The sequence below is a fragment of the Triturus cristatus genome, chromosome 2_1, assembly GCF_964204655.1.
Source record: "Triturus cristatus chromosome 2_1, aTriCri1.1, whole genome shotgun sequence".
Classification (NCBI taxonomy): Eukaryota; Metazoa; Chordata; class Amphibia; order Caudata; family Salamandridae; genus Triturus; species Triturus cristatus.
In genome coordinates this window covers 360,082,039-360,100,747 of record NC_140581.1, presented here as the reverse complement: position 1 = coordinate 360,100,747, position 18,709 = coordinate 360,082,039, and the positions used below count along the sequence as shown (strand labels likewise).

Here is an 18,709-nt window from a genome sequence, read left to right as displayed (position 1 = left end):
AGAGGTGGATTATTATTACTGGTATCAAGAGCCTGCTCTCTCCTCCCAGGCTGCTTTGCTGGAAAAGGACAATCATCTTTAGAAGATGAGGAATAAATTACATGATTACTATTCGCTTGCCGTTCCCCCGACATACTGTCATCTAAAATCCTGAGGTGAATCTCTCTAATAAATAGTAAAAGGTAAGTAACAAATTGGCCTATCCTTGACTGCCACTGCCTCGCAGGTGGCCAAGATCCTGTTTATGGCCCTCCGTGACTCCCCTCTCAGCCCCCTGGCAAGGTAACCTTGAAACTCATTTCTTTCTCTCAAATAAGGTCCAAAAATCGAATCCAACAATCTTCTGGAATCTGTTAGCAAGGCGCGGACATTGCGTGCAACTGATGAGACCAAGAAACAAGCATTTGCAATGCATTTGGTCTCGCAATTGTGAAAGTTAGAGCTGTTGGCATTGAAAATAACAATGTTTTTTACTTTTGTTTATTTATTTGCAATGTAGTGATCATATTTCATAGCGCTATTGCCATTTTTAATTATTTGTATTTTTGTTGTTAGTTGAAATCTGTATTTTCAATAATAAAAGAGTTCAACAGTAACAGGAAGTTTCTAAATGGTAAGAATGAAAAATAAAATATTTAAAGGTCCGGCAGAGCCCATGCTTCATTAGCCATAATGATTATGCTAATTTTGTTCATAAACATAACTGCATGTGTTAGATGTAAATATCCCTCATAAAAGAATTGCCAGTAATCTAGGGTTGCGCTGCCAGAAGAAAAACAAGTAGGGGCAGATTTATGTTAACTGGCGCATCCCTGCATATCAGCAGGGATGTGCCAATTATTATGCGCCACAGCTGCGCCACCATGGATGCGCCGCATTTATAATGCGGCGCACCATGGGGCAAAAACGGCACAGATGCGTGACGCATCTGTGCCGTAAAAGTGGCGCATTGCTGGAGTTGCGTCGCAAGCGCGACGCAGCTCCAGCAATGTTCTGGGGGGCTCTATCTGTACAATGCTGCGTCAATCCTTATGCCTGCTTCAAGCAGGCGCAGGGTTTTGACGCAGCATGGGCCTAAAATTGACTGAGTGAAATCTTGTAGATTTCACTCAGCCACTGCGCCGGAACGCCCCCACCTGCCCTGGAACGCCTACATGTGGCGCAGGGCTTTACAACGTGACGCATCTCCCAGATGCGTCACGTTGTAAATACCCCGCACCATGGCGCAGGATTTGCGCCGCTGGTGCGTCACAAAAGTGACGCAACGGCGGCGCAAAAGTGGCGCAAGTGCAACATAAATCTGCCCCGTAGTGTTGTGAGAGAGCAGCAACACAGGCTGTCACTAGGTGTCCCTTGGGACCTTTTTTAGCCACATATTGTACTGCATCTTGCAACATGGCTAGGGAAAGGATATGACGCTGCGGTGAGAGCTGCCGACTGGGGAGCTGGAGATTTGTGTTCGAGTCTGCTGTCGGCTCAACATCCTGTGATAATGGGCTCATTGTTTAATTTCCCCGAGCACATGGATAGGTGTGCTATATAAATGAAAGCGACTAAAGTAAAATAACATAAGAATTAAATGCAGCGATTTTGGGGCGGGGAAGCAGAGTTGTGCAAGTGGTGGGGGTAGATGGCAAAGGGAGATTAAGCACTACAAATTATGCATAAATTAACCAAACAAAAAAAGCAAACAAAACGAGCAAAACAGCAGTGGCCTCAGAGGGGTGGTGGGGGCCTGTGAACTTTGTTGTGGGAGGGGGTAGAGGGAGGCACAGGGAAATTAAAGGACGGCAAGGAAAGGAAGTGACCGAAGTTTACTTGCACAAGTAAACAGAACAGTTAACGAGCAAAGAGGCAGGCCAACTAGAAAAAGAGTTCTCTCTAAGTATAAATAACCTGAACAGTAAAAACACATGGAAGAGGGGAAGTCCTCATTGGAGGCTACAAAATTCCAAAAGGAGGGACTACCAAGTGTATTCACCAATGAAAAGCCAGCATTTCTAAAGGACAGCAAAAGGAACCAATGAAAAAGATGGACGTTTTTTCAAGCCCATATCCTAGATACAACATGTCTCGAAGATACAGCATGTCTCGAAGAGACAGCGCAAGCGCTGCCTAGGCGAGACCTAAAAACAGGAGGCATGGAGGCGAGAGGGTATTTTTAGTATAGGAAATAGTATGTTATGGGTGTAATGAGGCAGAAGTCTCTCATATGTAATGAAGGAAAACGAGGGAGAGACGATAGGGTAATGTACTCTCCCTCACATGCCATTGTCATGACACTCTTCCAGAAGTAATGACCAAACTCACGCATTCAACAGTTTTTGCTGGTTCCAAAGCATTGCGGTGTAGAGAATTTGTTTGATTCAAGCATCCTAAGTTCCACTGAGGTTAACCCTTCAAACATACCTTTTAAGGAACCACTATCTTGACAAGGACTTACTTTCCATCTTCACTTGTGACTATTGTATTGCTGATTTTTACCAAAATTGCTGTGGCCTTAATTCTTTGAATTATTATGTTAACTGTTGATGTATTTTATTTTACTTGCTTTTGTTTCCTGTGCATTGTATTATGTTATATTTTGTGCATTGTATTATTTCCTGGCATTTGCATGAATCTTTGCTTACTCCAGTACTATGTAAATGAATTTACACATTTGTTTTCATGATGCTTATCAAAAATGAATAGGGAGACATGGGATAAGGAAACCAAAACAACATCAGCCTGCTACTTAGCTACTCTCAACGTAGATAAAATCCCTGTCCTTACAAAATGAATCTGAAGCTTAACATTCAGGGTTTAGGCAAATGTGCTAATAATGTTCTCCATCTATAGCATTTACTAATTCTTGACCAATGTATTAAAAAATGAATCACATTGTAATACACTAATTGTAACCTATTGACTCTTAATAGAAACTGTGTTTTAATATTTAAATTATAGATGTTAACAGCAATAACATGTGTTTTTTTGTAGATATGCTCTCTTTTATGGTTGGCTGAAACAAAAGAGCTGGTGACTGGACATGGGCTACCAAAACATCATCTAACTCTATGGAACTATCCTTCACTAACGCAAGTGACTGAAATCTATGGTACGTACTACACAGGAAGTACTCCCCACTGCTTGTTTAGCTGACCTTGTCCTAGTGACACCGGTCACAAAAACATATATTTTATTAATCCTGGATTGATGTAACCCGAACATACATACCTATACATTGGGCTATAGTAAGATGAAGCGTCTCATAATGAACTGAAATAAGATATTTCCTTAGAATTTACTTGAATGCTCACTGGCAGAATTGTTTAAGTATCATTTGGAAAGAAAATCTCAGATAAGTAGATTGTTTTACCCTTAACTGAGCCTAGAATAAATGCCTGCGCTTTATACTTTTTAATCATTAATAAAGCGTGTTATGCAATACAGTCCATACATCTATACCTGAATGAAGCAGATGGGACAAGAAGAGGTTGTGCAGTAAATAAAGTGTAAATATAATAGGAAGAAGGGTATTAAATGTGTTGAGTTGCTGCCATGAGTAGTTTATTAAAGAGCTCATGTCTATTTGCTGAATGTTTTCCTACTCTTTCTTGACATGCAGATTTCATGATCACATGCCACTACCAATACTTTTAGTTTCTCCCTCCCTATTGCCAAGCTTAGTTCTCTGAGTACATAACTACACAGATTAATCAATTTGCCATTGGTCATCTGGTATATTCTCTATATTTCTACGTTTCTAGAAAGGACATGCCATCCAGATTCTTCCATGTGCTGTTTAATTTTGTAGGGTCCCAGGTTGTGGGCAGCCTCGTTTTTCGACATTGCTTCTAATCTAATTCTCATACTGTATATTCGATCTTCTTTTCAAACTATCTATCCTGCCTGAAACCATTTTGCTGTATTGTGTACCATATTATTCAGTTGCTCTTCTTATGGTGAATGGCATGTATTCCAGCTTTTCCTTAGGTCCAGTTAGCTAATTCTAGTTACTTTCATATCTTTCAATGGCATTGACACTCTGCTATGCCCAGCATATGTGGATATGTTTATAAGGCCTCCAACACACCCCATGGATAGGCCATACTGGTATCAAATGTACCACTTCCAAGCTTATTAGTATCATCTAGAGTATTCATGTTAAGTGCAAATTCAAACACGGAATCCCATTCTACCACAGTGAGTTCAGAAAGAACACTGACAACTACAGGTCAACATTCTAGCATAAGCAAGGGGTGAATATATTCTATCTTGTTAGAAATTGAGTTTCTGGTTGGCAGAGGTTTGCAGCCTGTTCAAGCGGGAACCACTATCCTAGTCAGGGTAAGTCAGATAAACGCCTTAAACTAACCTGCTATCATCCTCTAGTAGCCTGACACAGAGCTGTCAGGCTTAACATAAGAAACAATTTGTAAAGTATTTGTTCAACACTTCAAACAGTAACACAGTGACAACACCACAAAAGACTCCACACCAAGTTAGAAAAATAGAGTGTATTTCTATGAACAAAACAAGACCAAAACTATAAAAATCCAATGAGTGCTATCGAAGTTATACAATTTTACAGATTAAACTGTAATGTAGTTCTTAAAGGCATAAAGCACCAACCAGGACTGTCTAATTGCACTAGACCGTGCCAAATCCAATTGTTCAGGCTGACCACAATGGAGCGCAGTCACAAACACAGACCAACCTTGTCCTGTTGCAAAGTACCTTGCTGCATCGTCAACAAGGACCCGATGCATGGAGCAGAGAAGTCGATGCGTCTATGTCAAACCTTTCGGATGTAGGTAATGCATCAGTTCTGAGCTGTGCAAGTCGGAGATGCACCGTTGTTGGACCACAAGATGTAGGTGATGTGTTGTCGTCATGCCGCACAAGTGGAGGATGCATTGGGAGCTGGAGGCGATGTGCAGTGCAGTCGGTGATGCAATGTCTCTGGTCCTTGCAGCAGTGATGCCTCAACGTCGAGAGAGATGCCCCAGTTCCGAGCAGCACAATGACCACCATGCATGGATTTGGGTAGTTTGCACACTTTATACCCACTTTCAAGGGCCTAGGACTGGATTGGCACCACTTGGCAGGGCAAGACTCTGGGATGGCAGAGTCCAGGTGCTGTTGATCGATAGATTGGAAGTCTTTGATGTCCCAGAGACTTCTAACAGGAGGCAAGACAGCAAGCCCTTGGCGTCACTCTGGTTCTGGGTTGGAGAGAGTTTGTGGAGTCCCAGGGAAGTCAGGAGTACTGAGCTCAGATGACAACAATGAGAGCCTTTTACCGCTGATGTCCGGGATTTTTACCTTTCTATTGAAACACAAACTTGAGCATCAAGTATGACCCTTTAGCACCAGGCCCTCAGGTATGCTCTATCCAAGGCAAACTCAGAGGTGGTGGAATGTAGAATCTGAAAACTAAATGAGATATAAAACAGTTAATAAATCAATGACTCTCCAATGCTATTAGTTAAGAAGAAAAAAGTTTTTGGTCACAGGCCACTACTAAATACTACACATGAAAAGTGGTTGGCATTAAGACCAAACACAATTAACATGGGACATCTGTGCTACTGGTTGGTACGCCTTACATGGAACAAGAAAACATCATGGGGAAAAACATCCAACTATTCACAAGAGTAGTATTATTTTACTTCTTCCACATTGATGCCAAATAGTGAGGTGGTGAAAAGGTGAGTGACTTAGATTTGAGAGGGAAGGGACAGCACAGGCCAAAGCCAGTTGGAATCATACACACCTGCATTGGTTTAGAGAAGAGAGATCTCCATTGCCGAGTCTTCTCTGGCCCAAGCTCAAACCCATCACCTAAATAAATAAAGAGCCCACCTTAGGTCGCAGTTTTGTTTTCAGTTAAGGTGAATCTGCTGAACTTGGTTACAATTTGCACCAGTATCAAGCAGTAACGGGTACTCTTTTTAATGAAGAAACCACCAATCACAGTTGGAAAGTTTCGAGCACAAAACTATCACTGGTGCTTATTCTGGTAATATATATTTTGTAGTCACTTGCCTCATCTCCGGTCATCTTCTGCCACTGTCCATAGACTGATCAGGTCATAGCGGAGTAGTTTTACTCCTTCACTCATTTCAGGAATAACCATGGTCACAAAGCCTCACCATACCACCTGGAGCTGCAGGTGCTTTCTTAGTGTACAATGGGTCAGATCCCCCTTCACAGTCTCTTGAGCCCTTCCTCTTCCTGGCAGCCTTTCTTTAAGGGAGGGACCCCTGCAACATCCCCATACAGCAGTCAGGGGGCTCCTTACCTCAAGGTAGCTCAAGGAAACTTTACTCATTGTAAGCAGACCCTCCAGGTTTCTGTTCCTAGAACTGTTACAGGAGAGTCGGTGAACCCAACCCTGGAGCTCAACCCTTTCTCGGTCTCCGCTTGTTTAGGGCATCTGGCCCTGGTTATTGAATTAAACAGGTAGTTTCTGTCCCATACTTAAATCACATTTGCAGACAGAGTTGTAGCTCTGGGATTGGTTCTTGGCAGTTAATGACCTTTTTAGCATTGCCCAGAGTCAATTCAATCCACAGTTTTTATCTTGTAGTTTTGGTTGGAATGTGGGGTCGGGCAATGAGACTAAGGCATAAAAGATTAATAGACTTTATTGCTCAGCTATCTCGTAATCTATTGGGGATAACACCTCTTGGGAATACCTTAGCTATCTGTCAACCTGTTGGAGGTTACACCTCTAGAGAAGAATAGATCAGGAATCAGGCAAGGCCTGTTCCTACACTTCATATTGACACTCTTGAGGCTATTCACAAACGGAAGTTACACTTGTGAGTATTTTACACATATACATTTGCACTTACACTTTTGCGTAACTACTACTTTTGGTTATTCACTAAACCTGAGTGTTAAGTTACTCAAAAGCGTTATACATCTCCACCCACTCAAAAAAAGGAGTGGAGCCTACCTTACAAGTTACTACAAAAAAACAGTAATAAGTCTAGCACCACACATGGCCAAGACCTGGCAGTGCAACACCCTACCATAGAAAAGAATGGAGGTGGGGATTTAACATAAAACCAATTGAAATGATGTTGAAGCCTATTTAATTATATGTTTACTATTTTAAATTTTTTAGTTTAATTAAACAGTATTTCCTATGGGGCATTATTTTAAGTTCCTATCTCCATTGTTGTCTTCAAAAGGGGGTTGCAGTACTAGTAGTTGGCCATGTGTGGGGCTAGTCTTACTCCAGCTCTGAGCTTGAGTACTTTAGTACTGTTCCAGTTTCCTTTTTGGCCCACATAACTATAGAAGTGCAGTTTGTAAATTACTATGTGCATACTCTTTTGTGGGTAGGTTGACATCCCTCGCTAAACCCCTCACTGACTAAACATCTTCTTACTCCTCCCTTAAACTGTCCACTTTATTCGTAAACATTCTCCATTTTCCAACCACTTCCCTATGTTTCTTTCACATTTATTACTAAAACGCAGGCCGGCAGAGATCTCTACACATATAGGTATAGCAGAGGCATAAACCCCACACTTAGGTTTATGAATAGCATTTTGTAATATGTTTTGTAATAGTACTAAACGTACAACAAAATGCAGTTTGTGAATAGGCCTCTCTGTCTCCTGTTCACTGCACCCTAGAGTCTGGTCCGTTACAAATTACCTCAGTAATGCTTTGGAGAGGACCTGCAATTTCCATAGCTCCATTCAGGTGCCACTGAAATGCAGGGAATTAGACTTGAGCCATCAGCTGCACAGCCATGGGCAGCAGACACATCCTGCTGCACAATTAGATGTTAATGATGCATGTGCCATCTATGTTCCACCTGGATGGAGTGAAGGACACAGCTGCAGGGGACTAACAGACTAGTCTAACATGATATCTATGTCTTCCTGGAAGGTGGTAAAAACAATTGTCCTGCCTCTATAATCTGTTGCAGCCACCACTGTCAGACCTCAGTTCTCAGAGCTCAGAAATGGAAGTTTGCTCATAGTGTGTCCCGCAAGACTGAGAAGTCCTGCACCTCTTTGCATTCCTAGCTATGGAGGGCCCTCAGCCCACACACACGATTGTTGTGTGTGTTGTTGCTAAAAATCAAAAAGCACCAGAAACTTGCTATAAGAAATGCAGGACATGGGTGCATTGACATGCTGGGGACCTCTCCCATCTGAACAAAGTGCCACCAGGATCAGTGTTTGTGCCAGAGCTCTTCAGTCCCTATATTAAGCAATACTGTAGGTAGGTAATGTGCACCTATTCACATAAGCTACAAGGATCTATACAATGAGACAAAAATGTAGAAAACAGCTGTAATATGTTTGATACCCCATAGTGAGTGAAGATTCTGAGTAGTGCATGTGCTTTCAGATGGCAAGCAAGGCTCAATGAAAAGAAGAGCAAATTGATGTAGAACACTGAAATACACAAAAATCAAAATAGCAAGGCAATACCTTGAGTTGATGGGGCTTTGTCAGCAAGAGCATGGAATAACCTTTCAAAGAATCTTCACACTCATCCTCACCCTCAACCTTTTCACTGGAAACCAAATTTCCTGTTTATTATTGTTAATTGGGTCATGGCAGCTCAGTTTAATCATTTTACCCCATTCTGTAAGCTTATTGGCTTATTTCATCTATAGTCCCAAGAAACTATAGTGACTGTTACAGGTGAGGCATATTTAAGTTATTGTAGCGGCTTTCGTTGTGAATAGTGATTCACCTTGACATTTATAAGTAATGTGACTCGACTTGGGTAGAAAATCATTGGTCAGAACTTGCTAGAGTGTTGCAATTAACTATGTCCTTCACATTTCAAGAAGGACTGACAGATCATGCGCAGTTACAGGAAAGGCACCAGGATGCTGCCACCCTATGAGAGGTCATTAAGAATTTAAACAACATTTCTATATTATAGAGGTGGAAAGGGGATGTAATAAAGACATCTACACACATCTAAAGCCCTAACTAGAGTAAGGTGGATGGGGCAGAAGATGGTATGTAGTATCTAGTAGCTGTGTCCAGAACTGGAACCTAGGACTTAATCAAAGCATTGGCAATTAATCAAAAATCACGTGATTTTGGAAAAATCACTCAATATTTTCTCAAACTGATTATGTATGATAATATAAATGGGTAATACATATATGTGGAGCTCCACCAGATGTACACAATCTCAACCTATTTCCCAATTTACCCATTGAAGGACAACACTTCTTTTCCCCTTAACAGTATGACCTATAAACCAATACATATAAACAAACATTTATTGAAAGGCAAGCATTTTTCAGCCTGGTATTCCTCAAATTAGTAATTGCAACGCAAAACTGGACTGGCGGAAATTCAAGAGTACCATTCTAAAACATGTTTAGGTAAGCAGTAGTAAATACAGGGCGCAGCCCCTCGGTTAAAGTGGTGGGGATAAAAACTTTAAAAAAATTAAATTGGCCCGTGCTGAATATAGCAGAGTAAACTCAAAGTTTGATGATCTTACAGGTCTTTATTTGCCATTTGGATGTGTTATGTTCATATCTTTGAATGCCGCGATCTCGAAGGTTGATATTATATCTCCATTTGCATAGGCCACAGAGGAAGAGTTCTTCATCTAGCTGTGAGTCCAGATCAGAGGAAGATATTTTCTTCAGCCGCAGATGGAATGGCTTCGGTATGGGAATACCATAAATGAAATCACACGTCCTCATATCTATCGGTTGGTGTACTTGTGTTTTATACCACTACTCCTAGGACGATCACTTGAACCCTGGAGGGATTCCTCAAAAAATCCCCTGCCTCTCACATGGCCCATCGGCGGGGACAATGATGGAGAAAATCCAGTGTTCACAGAAGCTCTGACTCGCCCACTACATAAGTAGGCAACTTCTGAATCAGCAGAAAGGTTACTGGAACCAAGATCTGGCCATAAGCAGCAGAGAATAAGACCACAGAGCACCCGATGATAATAGCTGAATTAATGCCTGAAGATATTGACAGGCTCTCATGACATAGTGAAAAGCTGGTCTTTAAGTTACTATAGAGGTGGAAAATGCAAGAACAGTTTTAATGTTAAATGTGCTCACGTAGAAGAGCACACTAACAGGATGGACCTGGCACAGAACTTCTGGATGAGTCCAAAGCATCTGCAAGAGCAGGCAGGGCTTTGAGATATGCATACTAAAATTGAAATGAAAGAACCATCCACTGCAAAAGTAATGTGTTTCATGGGAAAAAGACCCAGTGAAGAAGGTCTTTCCTCATCTACCCAGACGTGGTGGCAGAAATGATATGGGATCATCTGTGAGAAATTGGTGAGATTGAGATGCGTTGCTGATTGTGCCATTGCAAACTCTGAGGGCAGACTTTTCGTAATCACCTTAAAAAATGAATTTTCATTTAAGAACCTTCCATGAGGTTAGCTGTGGTCAGAATAATTCAAGGTGACATACTTAAGTAGTGTGTACCAGCAGCCAGAGCTCAGCAGTGGCTGAAGAAGAAAAGTAACCAGTTTGTGCCAAGAGCCGAATATGCAATCTGGGGGACACCAGCTGCTGAAACCAGGGATGTGCTAATCGAGGTGACCTCAGGCAATTCCAGCAAAGTTCTGATTTGAATGCATGGTAGGGTATGGCCAGGCTAAGTATTGGCATTATTAACATGGACAAGGGTGTGGGCACAGACTGTTCATTGAAGATTATGGAAGCACAAACACTTAGTACTCATCAGAGTACCTACAGGCCATGCTGAACCACGCTTATTTACATATGCAGCAACTGTTCCATCCCACACATGCTTTATGAACAGAACTTCTCTGAATGTCAGAGACACCTTTATCATTGTACAAAGTCTTGGAAATGTTTACATGTTGAAAAAAGCATGTTTATGGTTGACCCATAAAGGGAGGTGAATAATGCTACTCTCTAAAATAAGTTTTAAATCACTCTACGTTCCTCCATTTGTACAGAACAACAGATGCCAAAAAAATGAATGCAACTTCACCACTGTTTTAATTATTCTTTCTTTAATGTATTGTCTGTGAAGGACATGTTCGCTGTATTGAAATGTTTAATACATATGTATTGCAAGATGATCACAGATATGTTACGTTTATGTGATAAATATATATATATATATACACACACACACACACACACACAAGTAATAGTGTTTATGTATATGTGTGTATATGTATGGGTGTATATATATATATATATCTATATATATATATATATAATGAAAATACTTGGTGTGCTGTCTAGTTAGGAAGCTGAAAAAAGTGTATAATGAGGTCCCCTACTTATATTAATTTGAAGGTAGTGGAGAAATTATAAATGAAAGTTATAGCTATAACTTAATTTTTTTTTAAGTTTGTGTAGTTTCTACATGTTTTGTATAGGGAACATATTTTTTTCTAACTACAACTAAGATTCAACCTTTGTTTTTTAATTGAATTTCAATGTTTTCTCAAAACGTTTTGTAAAAATGTGTTTCAAATCGTAGAGTCCAGTGTCGCAAGTGGAGAGTTAAGTAGAGTGTTGAACAGTACAGTGTAAGAGAGTTTTGTAGAGTCTATTGCCATAGACTGGAGTATTGTAGATTGGAATCGAGTGGAGCAGAGTGTAGTGGCATATTTTACAGCGTAGAAAAGTTTTATATATTGTGGGGGCATGCTGTCTCATATAGTGGAGTTGAGCAGCGTAGACTGAAACAGTGAGCTGTACAGTGAAATGGCTTGACGAACAGTAGAGTAGGGCAGCATAGACGGTCATAGAGTGTTTTAGAGTGGAATAGGGTGGAGTAGAGTGTCATAGAGTAGAGTATCATCAATTGGAGTGCCGTAGAGTACAGTGGAAGAGAGTGTCATAGAGTGGAGTGCCATGTCATATAGTGGACTAGCATATCGTACACAGAAGTTGAGTGGTGTGTCGTCGAGTGTCTTACTGTGTAGGACAGTGGTGTAGAGTGGATGGGCATAGAGTGGAGTAGAGTGGCATAAAGTGTGGTTCAGTGTTGTAAAGTGGAGTTGCATACAGTGGAGTGGCGTAAAGCAGAGTATAGTACAGTGGCGTAGAATGGGATAAAGTGTAGCTGAGTGTAGTATAGTGGAGTAAAGTACTCTGAAGGGGGGTAGTGTAGAGTTGAGTAAAGTTTCATAAAGTGGAGTGCCGTGTCTTAGACTATAGTGGTGTGAAGTAGCGTAGCATACAGTTGAGTAGAGTATAGTGTGGTGTCGTACAGTATTGGAAAGGGATGTAGACCAGAGTAGAGTGGCATACCTTCTAGTTGATTTTTGTAGAGTGGAGTGGTGTACAGTACAGAGTTGTAGATTGTGGTACATTGGATTGGCATACAGTGTTATACAGTACAATGGCATTGAGTGGTGTAGACTGGAGTGGTGTACAGTACAGTAGTGTAGTGGAGTAGAGTAGAGTGGAGTACTGTGTCAGAGTAGAGTAGAGTAAAGTGGGGTGGAGTGGCATACAAAGAGGTCCGTAAAGTGAGTGGAGTGGTGTAACATAGTGTGGAGTAAAGTACTATAGAGTGTATTGATGTGTTGTAGAATGACACAGAGTGGAGTGTACTGGCATAGTGTAGGTAGTAAACTGTTATAAATTGGACTGGGGTCTCGTACAGTTCAGTGGATGTCTGTGCTGTATAGAAAAGTGTTGTATAGTGGAATAGAGTGTTGTAAATTGGAGTGTACGGGCATAGAGTGTAGTATAGAGTTGCACAGTGGAGTGTATGAGGATATAGTGGCATAGAATGTTGTAGAGTGCCATGAAGTAGGGTAGAGACTCTTAGAGTGGAGTTATATAGAGTGGAGAAGAGTGTCATACAATGGAGCGGTGTAGAGTGGAGGGCATAGAGTGGATTACCGTAAAGTGGAGTAGCATACAGTGGAATAGCGTACTGTGAAATACTGTACTGTTTAGTGTAGGCAAATGGAGTGGCATCGACTTGAATAGCATAGAGTCGAGTGGTGTACAGTGGAGTGGTATTCAGTGGATTAGCATTGAGTGGGGTGGCCTACATTGAAGAGGCATAGCATAGAGGCGAGGAAACTGTTCTAAATTGGAGTGGCGTTTCATATAGTAGTTGAGTGCTGTGTCATACAGTGTTTGAAACTGTTGCAGAGTGGAGTAGAGTGTTGTACAATAGAGTGTACAGGCATGGAGTTGATTTCAAATTTGGACAGTGGAGTTTACAGGGATAGAGGGGAGTAGAGTTGCTTGGATTGTGGTACAGTTTGGTAGAGTGGAGTTATATAGAGTGGAGAGTACACTGGTGTGGTGTAGAGTGGAGTAGCATAGAGTGGAGTGGCATAAAGTAGAATAGCATAGAGTGAAGTAGTGTAGACTGGAGTGGTGCACAGTGGGGTAGTGTAGAGTGTAATAGAATATAGTTTAGTACCGTACAGTGGTGTGGTGTAAAGTGTAATAGTGTATAATGTAGTACCATACAGCGGAGTTGTGTACAGTGGAATAGCTTAGAGTGGAGTACAGTAGAGTGGCGTAGAGTAGAATAACGGAGGGTGGAATAGCGTAGAGTAGAATAGCGTAGAGTGGAGTGGGCTAGGCTGGAGTAGTGTACATTGGAGTTGGGTGAAGTGAAATGGCATATAGCCGAGTGACGTAGAGTGGGTGGCATCCAATGGACTCGTGTAGAATGGAGTGGTGCAGAGTGGAGCGGTGAACAATAGAGTGATGTAGACTGGAATAGCGTATTGTGGAGTGACCACAGTAGTGTGGCATATGGATGTATGTGAAATTTAGCAGCAATTTAGATTATAGTATGCAGAGTAATGCAAAACAGTGAATTGCACTGTGTTGCATTTCTCCAGATTTACCGATCAACGCAGGACCACACATGGTGGGCTTGCGTTCCTCAGTAAATCGGACGTAAGTATTACATTGCCAATGCGACACCATCAGTCACTCAAGGGTACCACAATCCAATAATACAGCTAGGCCTTAGTTATAGGTTGGACCTTAGTATATGGTGATAGCTCTGGAGTATACCGTGGTATATGGCGATGACAAGCCAAGATATAATTAAGAAATTTATAAAGGTGGTAACAGGTAAGGAAATTTCTTTATATTTTTTTGTACATATTTTTAAATAAGCTTACGGCCATGTACCACAGTAGTTTCACCAAATTGTGTGAAATTCCACGAAAGTCCGCAGTGACACATATCTCTAAGCTTAAATGCCTTATAACTTAAAATATACTTACCCTACTTAACTACAGTACCCACAAAGCTTAATCTATGCACCATAATGTATAATCCTGCCAAGTTTCATGTAAAACCATTCATCCATTTTTGAGCTACGTCAAATAAAATAGTGTATGGAAAATGCATTGTGTCAAAACGCGTTTTGTGACCCCCTCAACGAATCACCACAAACATTTACACCATCTCAAAATGTTGAAAAAGCTATAGGTCTGGAAAATATTGTGGTGATTGGTCAAACGGATTGAATGTTTTTAGGGACCTAATATCTGAGGAATTCCTACCTTTGGGAGTTTTACTTATAACTACAGAGTGGCAATCAGTTGTAATGTGATTTTTTTTCTTTTTACCTCTAGTATTTGTTATCTATTTTGTTTAAGAGTTTACATAATCATGTGATCATAAATGTGTCTTTTAGTTGTTCAAATAGTAATTCTGAAACTTTACATATGCAGTCTAGTTTATTTCTTAGGTTCCCATGCTACTTTTAGTAGGATTGTGCTACAGATGAAGTCCAAAGTGAATGAAAGCCAGATTTTTTTTTCCTATTGATCAATCATCATGTCCTCCATCTAGTAGTTTATGTAGCTCACTGCTAGGTCACTTTTTCATTTTGATGCTCGGGGTGCATGAGAAAGATTGCTTTTGTTTGGCTTGTTGGGCCAGTTTTCTTTTGTAAGCCAGAGAGCATGCAAAGAAATCTTATGCAGATTAAGATGTATTCTATGTATTATGTATTTGTTCATTCCATTAGCGTGTGACCATAAATGGGCAGTTCAGTTGTTCATGTAGTAAACCTGAAACTTTACATATGCAGTAATACTTTTAGTAGTATTGTGCTACAAGATACCACTAAATTGAAAAACCTAGCATCTTAAAAAAGTGTTACTCTACTTTCCTGCTGTACTCAAAAGAATCATCTGTGGATCCTAATATCTAATGCTGCAAATTTCAACAAAATCGGACAGCTCCAGACCGCACTTGTAGCGACTTCAATTTGATGCATTACATTAGTATTGGCCAAAACAAAATAAAAATAAAATAAAACCAAAATTAATGGAGAGTGGGCACAAACTTTTGGCTACAATGGTGATACCTCTACTGATTACAAATTCTAATGATCGGTCATTTGAGTACCAGTACTCTTTATCAATTAAAGTGCAAGTGCAAAAGCTAATTGCCAAATGTTCTAACACAGTATAACCTCTCATGTATTGGCAGCAATTGTAACACAGTGTTTCAACGATATATATATATATTACCTACAGGCAGTCGCCAGTAGGTAGTTATATTTAGGACCTTGTTTCTATTCAAAAATCATTTTTTCTTTTGCCAATATCTTTGGTGCCGTTTGACGAATCTTCGCGAAATGTTCAAAACTAATGGCCCGCTCAGGTAAGCTCCTGTCTTGAAAGTTTCGGGGTGATTCATCATGCGGGGGCTGAGAAAAACAAGGGGGTCCCAAAACGCATTTTCTCCATGTTAATTTCCATAGGAAACTTTTGTCGCAGCTACAGCCCGAACTGCCGAACTGCTGAACGGAATTACACCAAATTTGGCAGAGAGGTAGCTCTTGGTCCAGAGTGCACTCTTTGCTTTAAATGGTGTAAATCCATTTAGTAGTTTCTGGGGGATTCATATTTAAAAAAATATGGATATCTGGTGACAGCGGTGGACTCATGAACTTTCCCGAACACAATCTTGACTCTGATTGGCTGCCAACACTTCAAACCAGGAAGCCATCTTGTGACTCGGTTGAACCTCCTGGCGCACTCTGAGTTGGGGGATGAAGTCTCCTTCACTGATGAGGGTCCATAGGGGCCAACTGGGCCACCAGGTACCTCCAGTAAGCCCCACACATCGGATTGCTGAGAGGTGGTAGGAGGCCACACCCCTTTTTACACCACTCTGCAAATGCGCCTCTTGGCGCACTGCTGGTGGGGTGATGAGGTCCCCTTGTGTCCTCAGGACCTCAGCACTAAAGTGAACTTCATCTTCCAAGCAGCAGTGCACTAAGAGGTGTGTTTGCAGAGTGGTGTGAAAAGGGGGCATGGCCTGTCACCATCCAGATGTGTGGGGCTTGCTAGAGGTAACAAGAGGGCTAGTTGGCCCCCAGGAACCCTCAGGAGGCAAGGGGACTTAATCCCCCAACCAAGGAGGTGTGTTTGCAGAGTAATGGAGAAAGGGGATGTGGCCTGTATCCCCCTTTCAGCATTTCCACTGTGTGGGGCTTACTGGAGGTAAGAGGTAGGCTAGTTGGACCCTAAAGGACCCCCAGCAGTGAAGGGGACTTCCATCTCCACCCAAGAACGCACCAGGTAGCGCGTTTGCACAGTGGTGGGCAAAGGGGGCGTGGCCTGCTATTAAAACGTAGCAATACTCCTGTGTGGGACTTACTGGAGGTAATAGGAGGGGTAGTTGGCCCCCAAGGATGTCCTTGGGGGCCAACTACCCCTCCTGTTATCTCCAGTAAGTCCAACACAGTGGGATTGCTAAGAGGTCTTCGGCGGTCATGCCCCCTTTCTCCACCACTCTGCAAATGCACCTCCTGGCACTCTACTGGTTGGGGGATGAAGTCCACTTTACTGCTGAGGGACTTTGGGGGCCAAGAAGCCCTCCTGGTACCTCCTGTAAGTGCTATGCAGCCACCTTTCTCCACCACTCTGTAAACGTGACTACTAGTTAAAGAAGCATTTGCAATGTAATAGGTCTCGCATTTGCGAAAGTTAGGGCTATTGGCATTGTAAAGGTAAATGTTTTTTACTAATGTTTTTTGGAGTGGAGTGGATGTACGTTGTGTGTAGTTGAATTATGTGGTATGTTGTGCAGTGAAATTATGTTGGTAGAAAATATGTGGTATTTAGTGTACAGGAATTATGTACAGTGGGAGTATGTGTTATGGAGGGTCATTATGTGGTATGGTAGTCTGTGTTGTGGAGTGTTGTCCTCAGGTTTAGTCTTCCTCGTTTCCAAAGAAGCTAAACTATAAACTCAATGAGACAAAAAAAGAAGGAACCACTGAGGAGCACTTCTGGACCTAGTCGTAGGTATGAGCAGGGCCACTTAAAATATGCGACTGTTCGGCTGTACCAATGTTTGCATAATTAGACATTTTCCGCATTTGTCACATAATGCATCATCTGCTGCATAATCTGCAGTTTTGAACAAACAAAGTAACTTGTTTCTAGCTAAAAAAGCTCAAACGTTACCAAAAATGCAGCGACAAGTGTTACAGCTTGGTAGAGGGCCCTTTGCAAACCTGGAATGGTCACCTGTTACTTATTACTAAATGTGGGTGTTAAATTGGCACTAATGGTGTGCAGACCACTCTTGCATCTTTCTGCATTTCTCTTGCTTCTTTGTATACCTTTCTTTCTTTTTCTGTACTTCTGTTGCTTCTTTATGCACTTCTCTTACCTCTTTCCGTACCATCTTCCCTCTTTCTTCACCCCTCTTGCCTCTTTCTGCACCTCTGTTGCTTTTTCTGCACCTCTCTTGCATCTTTCTGCAGTCCTCTTCCCTTTTTCTGTACTCTTCTTCCCTCCTTCTGCACCTCTGTGCCTGTTTCTGCACCTCTTGCCTGTTTCTGCACATTTCTTGCTTCTTTCTGCACTTCTCTCACCTCTTTCTGCAGCCCTCTTGCCTTTTTCTGTACCTCTGTTGCTACTTTCTGCACTTCTCTTGCTTCTTTATGCACCTCTATTGCTTCTTTCTGCACCCCTCTTGCCTCTTTCTGCACCCCTCTTCCCTCTTTCTGCACCCCTCTTGCTTCTTCCTATACCTCTCATGCCTCTTTCTGCAGTTCTCTTGCATCTTTCTGCACCTCTGTTGCTTCTTTCTGCACTTCTATTGCCTCTTTCTGAACCTCCGTTCGTTCTTTGTGCACTTCTCTTGCTTTTTTTGCTTCTCTCTTGCTTCTTTTTGCACCCCTCTTTCCTGTTTCTGCACCCCTTTTCCTCTTTCTGCACCCCTCTTTCCTGTTTCTGCAACTCTCTTGCCTTTTTCTGCAGTTCTCTTGCCTCCTTCTGCACCTCTGTTGCTTCTTTCGGCACTTCTCTTGCCTTTTTTGGCACCCCTCTTGTCGGTTTCTGCACCTCACTTGCTTCTTTCTGTACCTCTCTTGCCTCTTTCTACACTTCTCCTACCTCTTTCTGCACCTCACTTGCCTCTTTCTGCACTTCTCTTGCTTTTTTCTGCACCTCTCTTGTTTCTTTCTGCAACTCTCTTGTACCTTTCTGCAACTCTCTTGTCCCTTTCATTATTTCTCCTGCTTCTTTCTACACCTCTGTTGCGTCTGTCAGCACCTCTCTTACCTCTTTCTGCACCTCACCTGCTTCTTTCTGCACCCTGTTCCCTCTCTCTGTACCTCTCTTGTCTCTTTCTGCTCCCCTGTTCCCTCTTTCTGCACCTCTCCTGCCTGTTGTTGTACCTCTCTTGCCTCTTTCTGCACTTCTCTTGCCTCTTTATGCACCTCTGTTGCTTTTTCTGTACTTC

General features: G+C 41.8%; 1 protein-coding gene across 1 annotated transcript in view; it reads left to right on the top strand.

The window, feature by feature from the left end:
- CDC20B (cell division cycle 20B) overlaps positions 1-11,087 on the top strand; it is a 322,511-nt gene extending 311,424 nt beyond the window's left edge. The window contains exons 11-12 of the mRNA XM_085631290.1: positions 2,980-3,097; positions 9,572-11,087. Coding sequence (XP_085487416.1) covers positions 2,980-3,097; positions 9,572-9,675 — 222 coding nt within the window. The 3' untranslated portion in view covers positions 9,676-11,087. The remainder of the gene's footprint in view (positions 1-2,979; positions 3,098-9,571) is intronic.
- Positions 11,088-18,709: the final 7,622 nt, after the last annotated feature.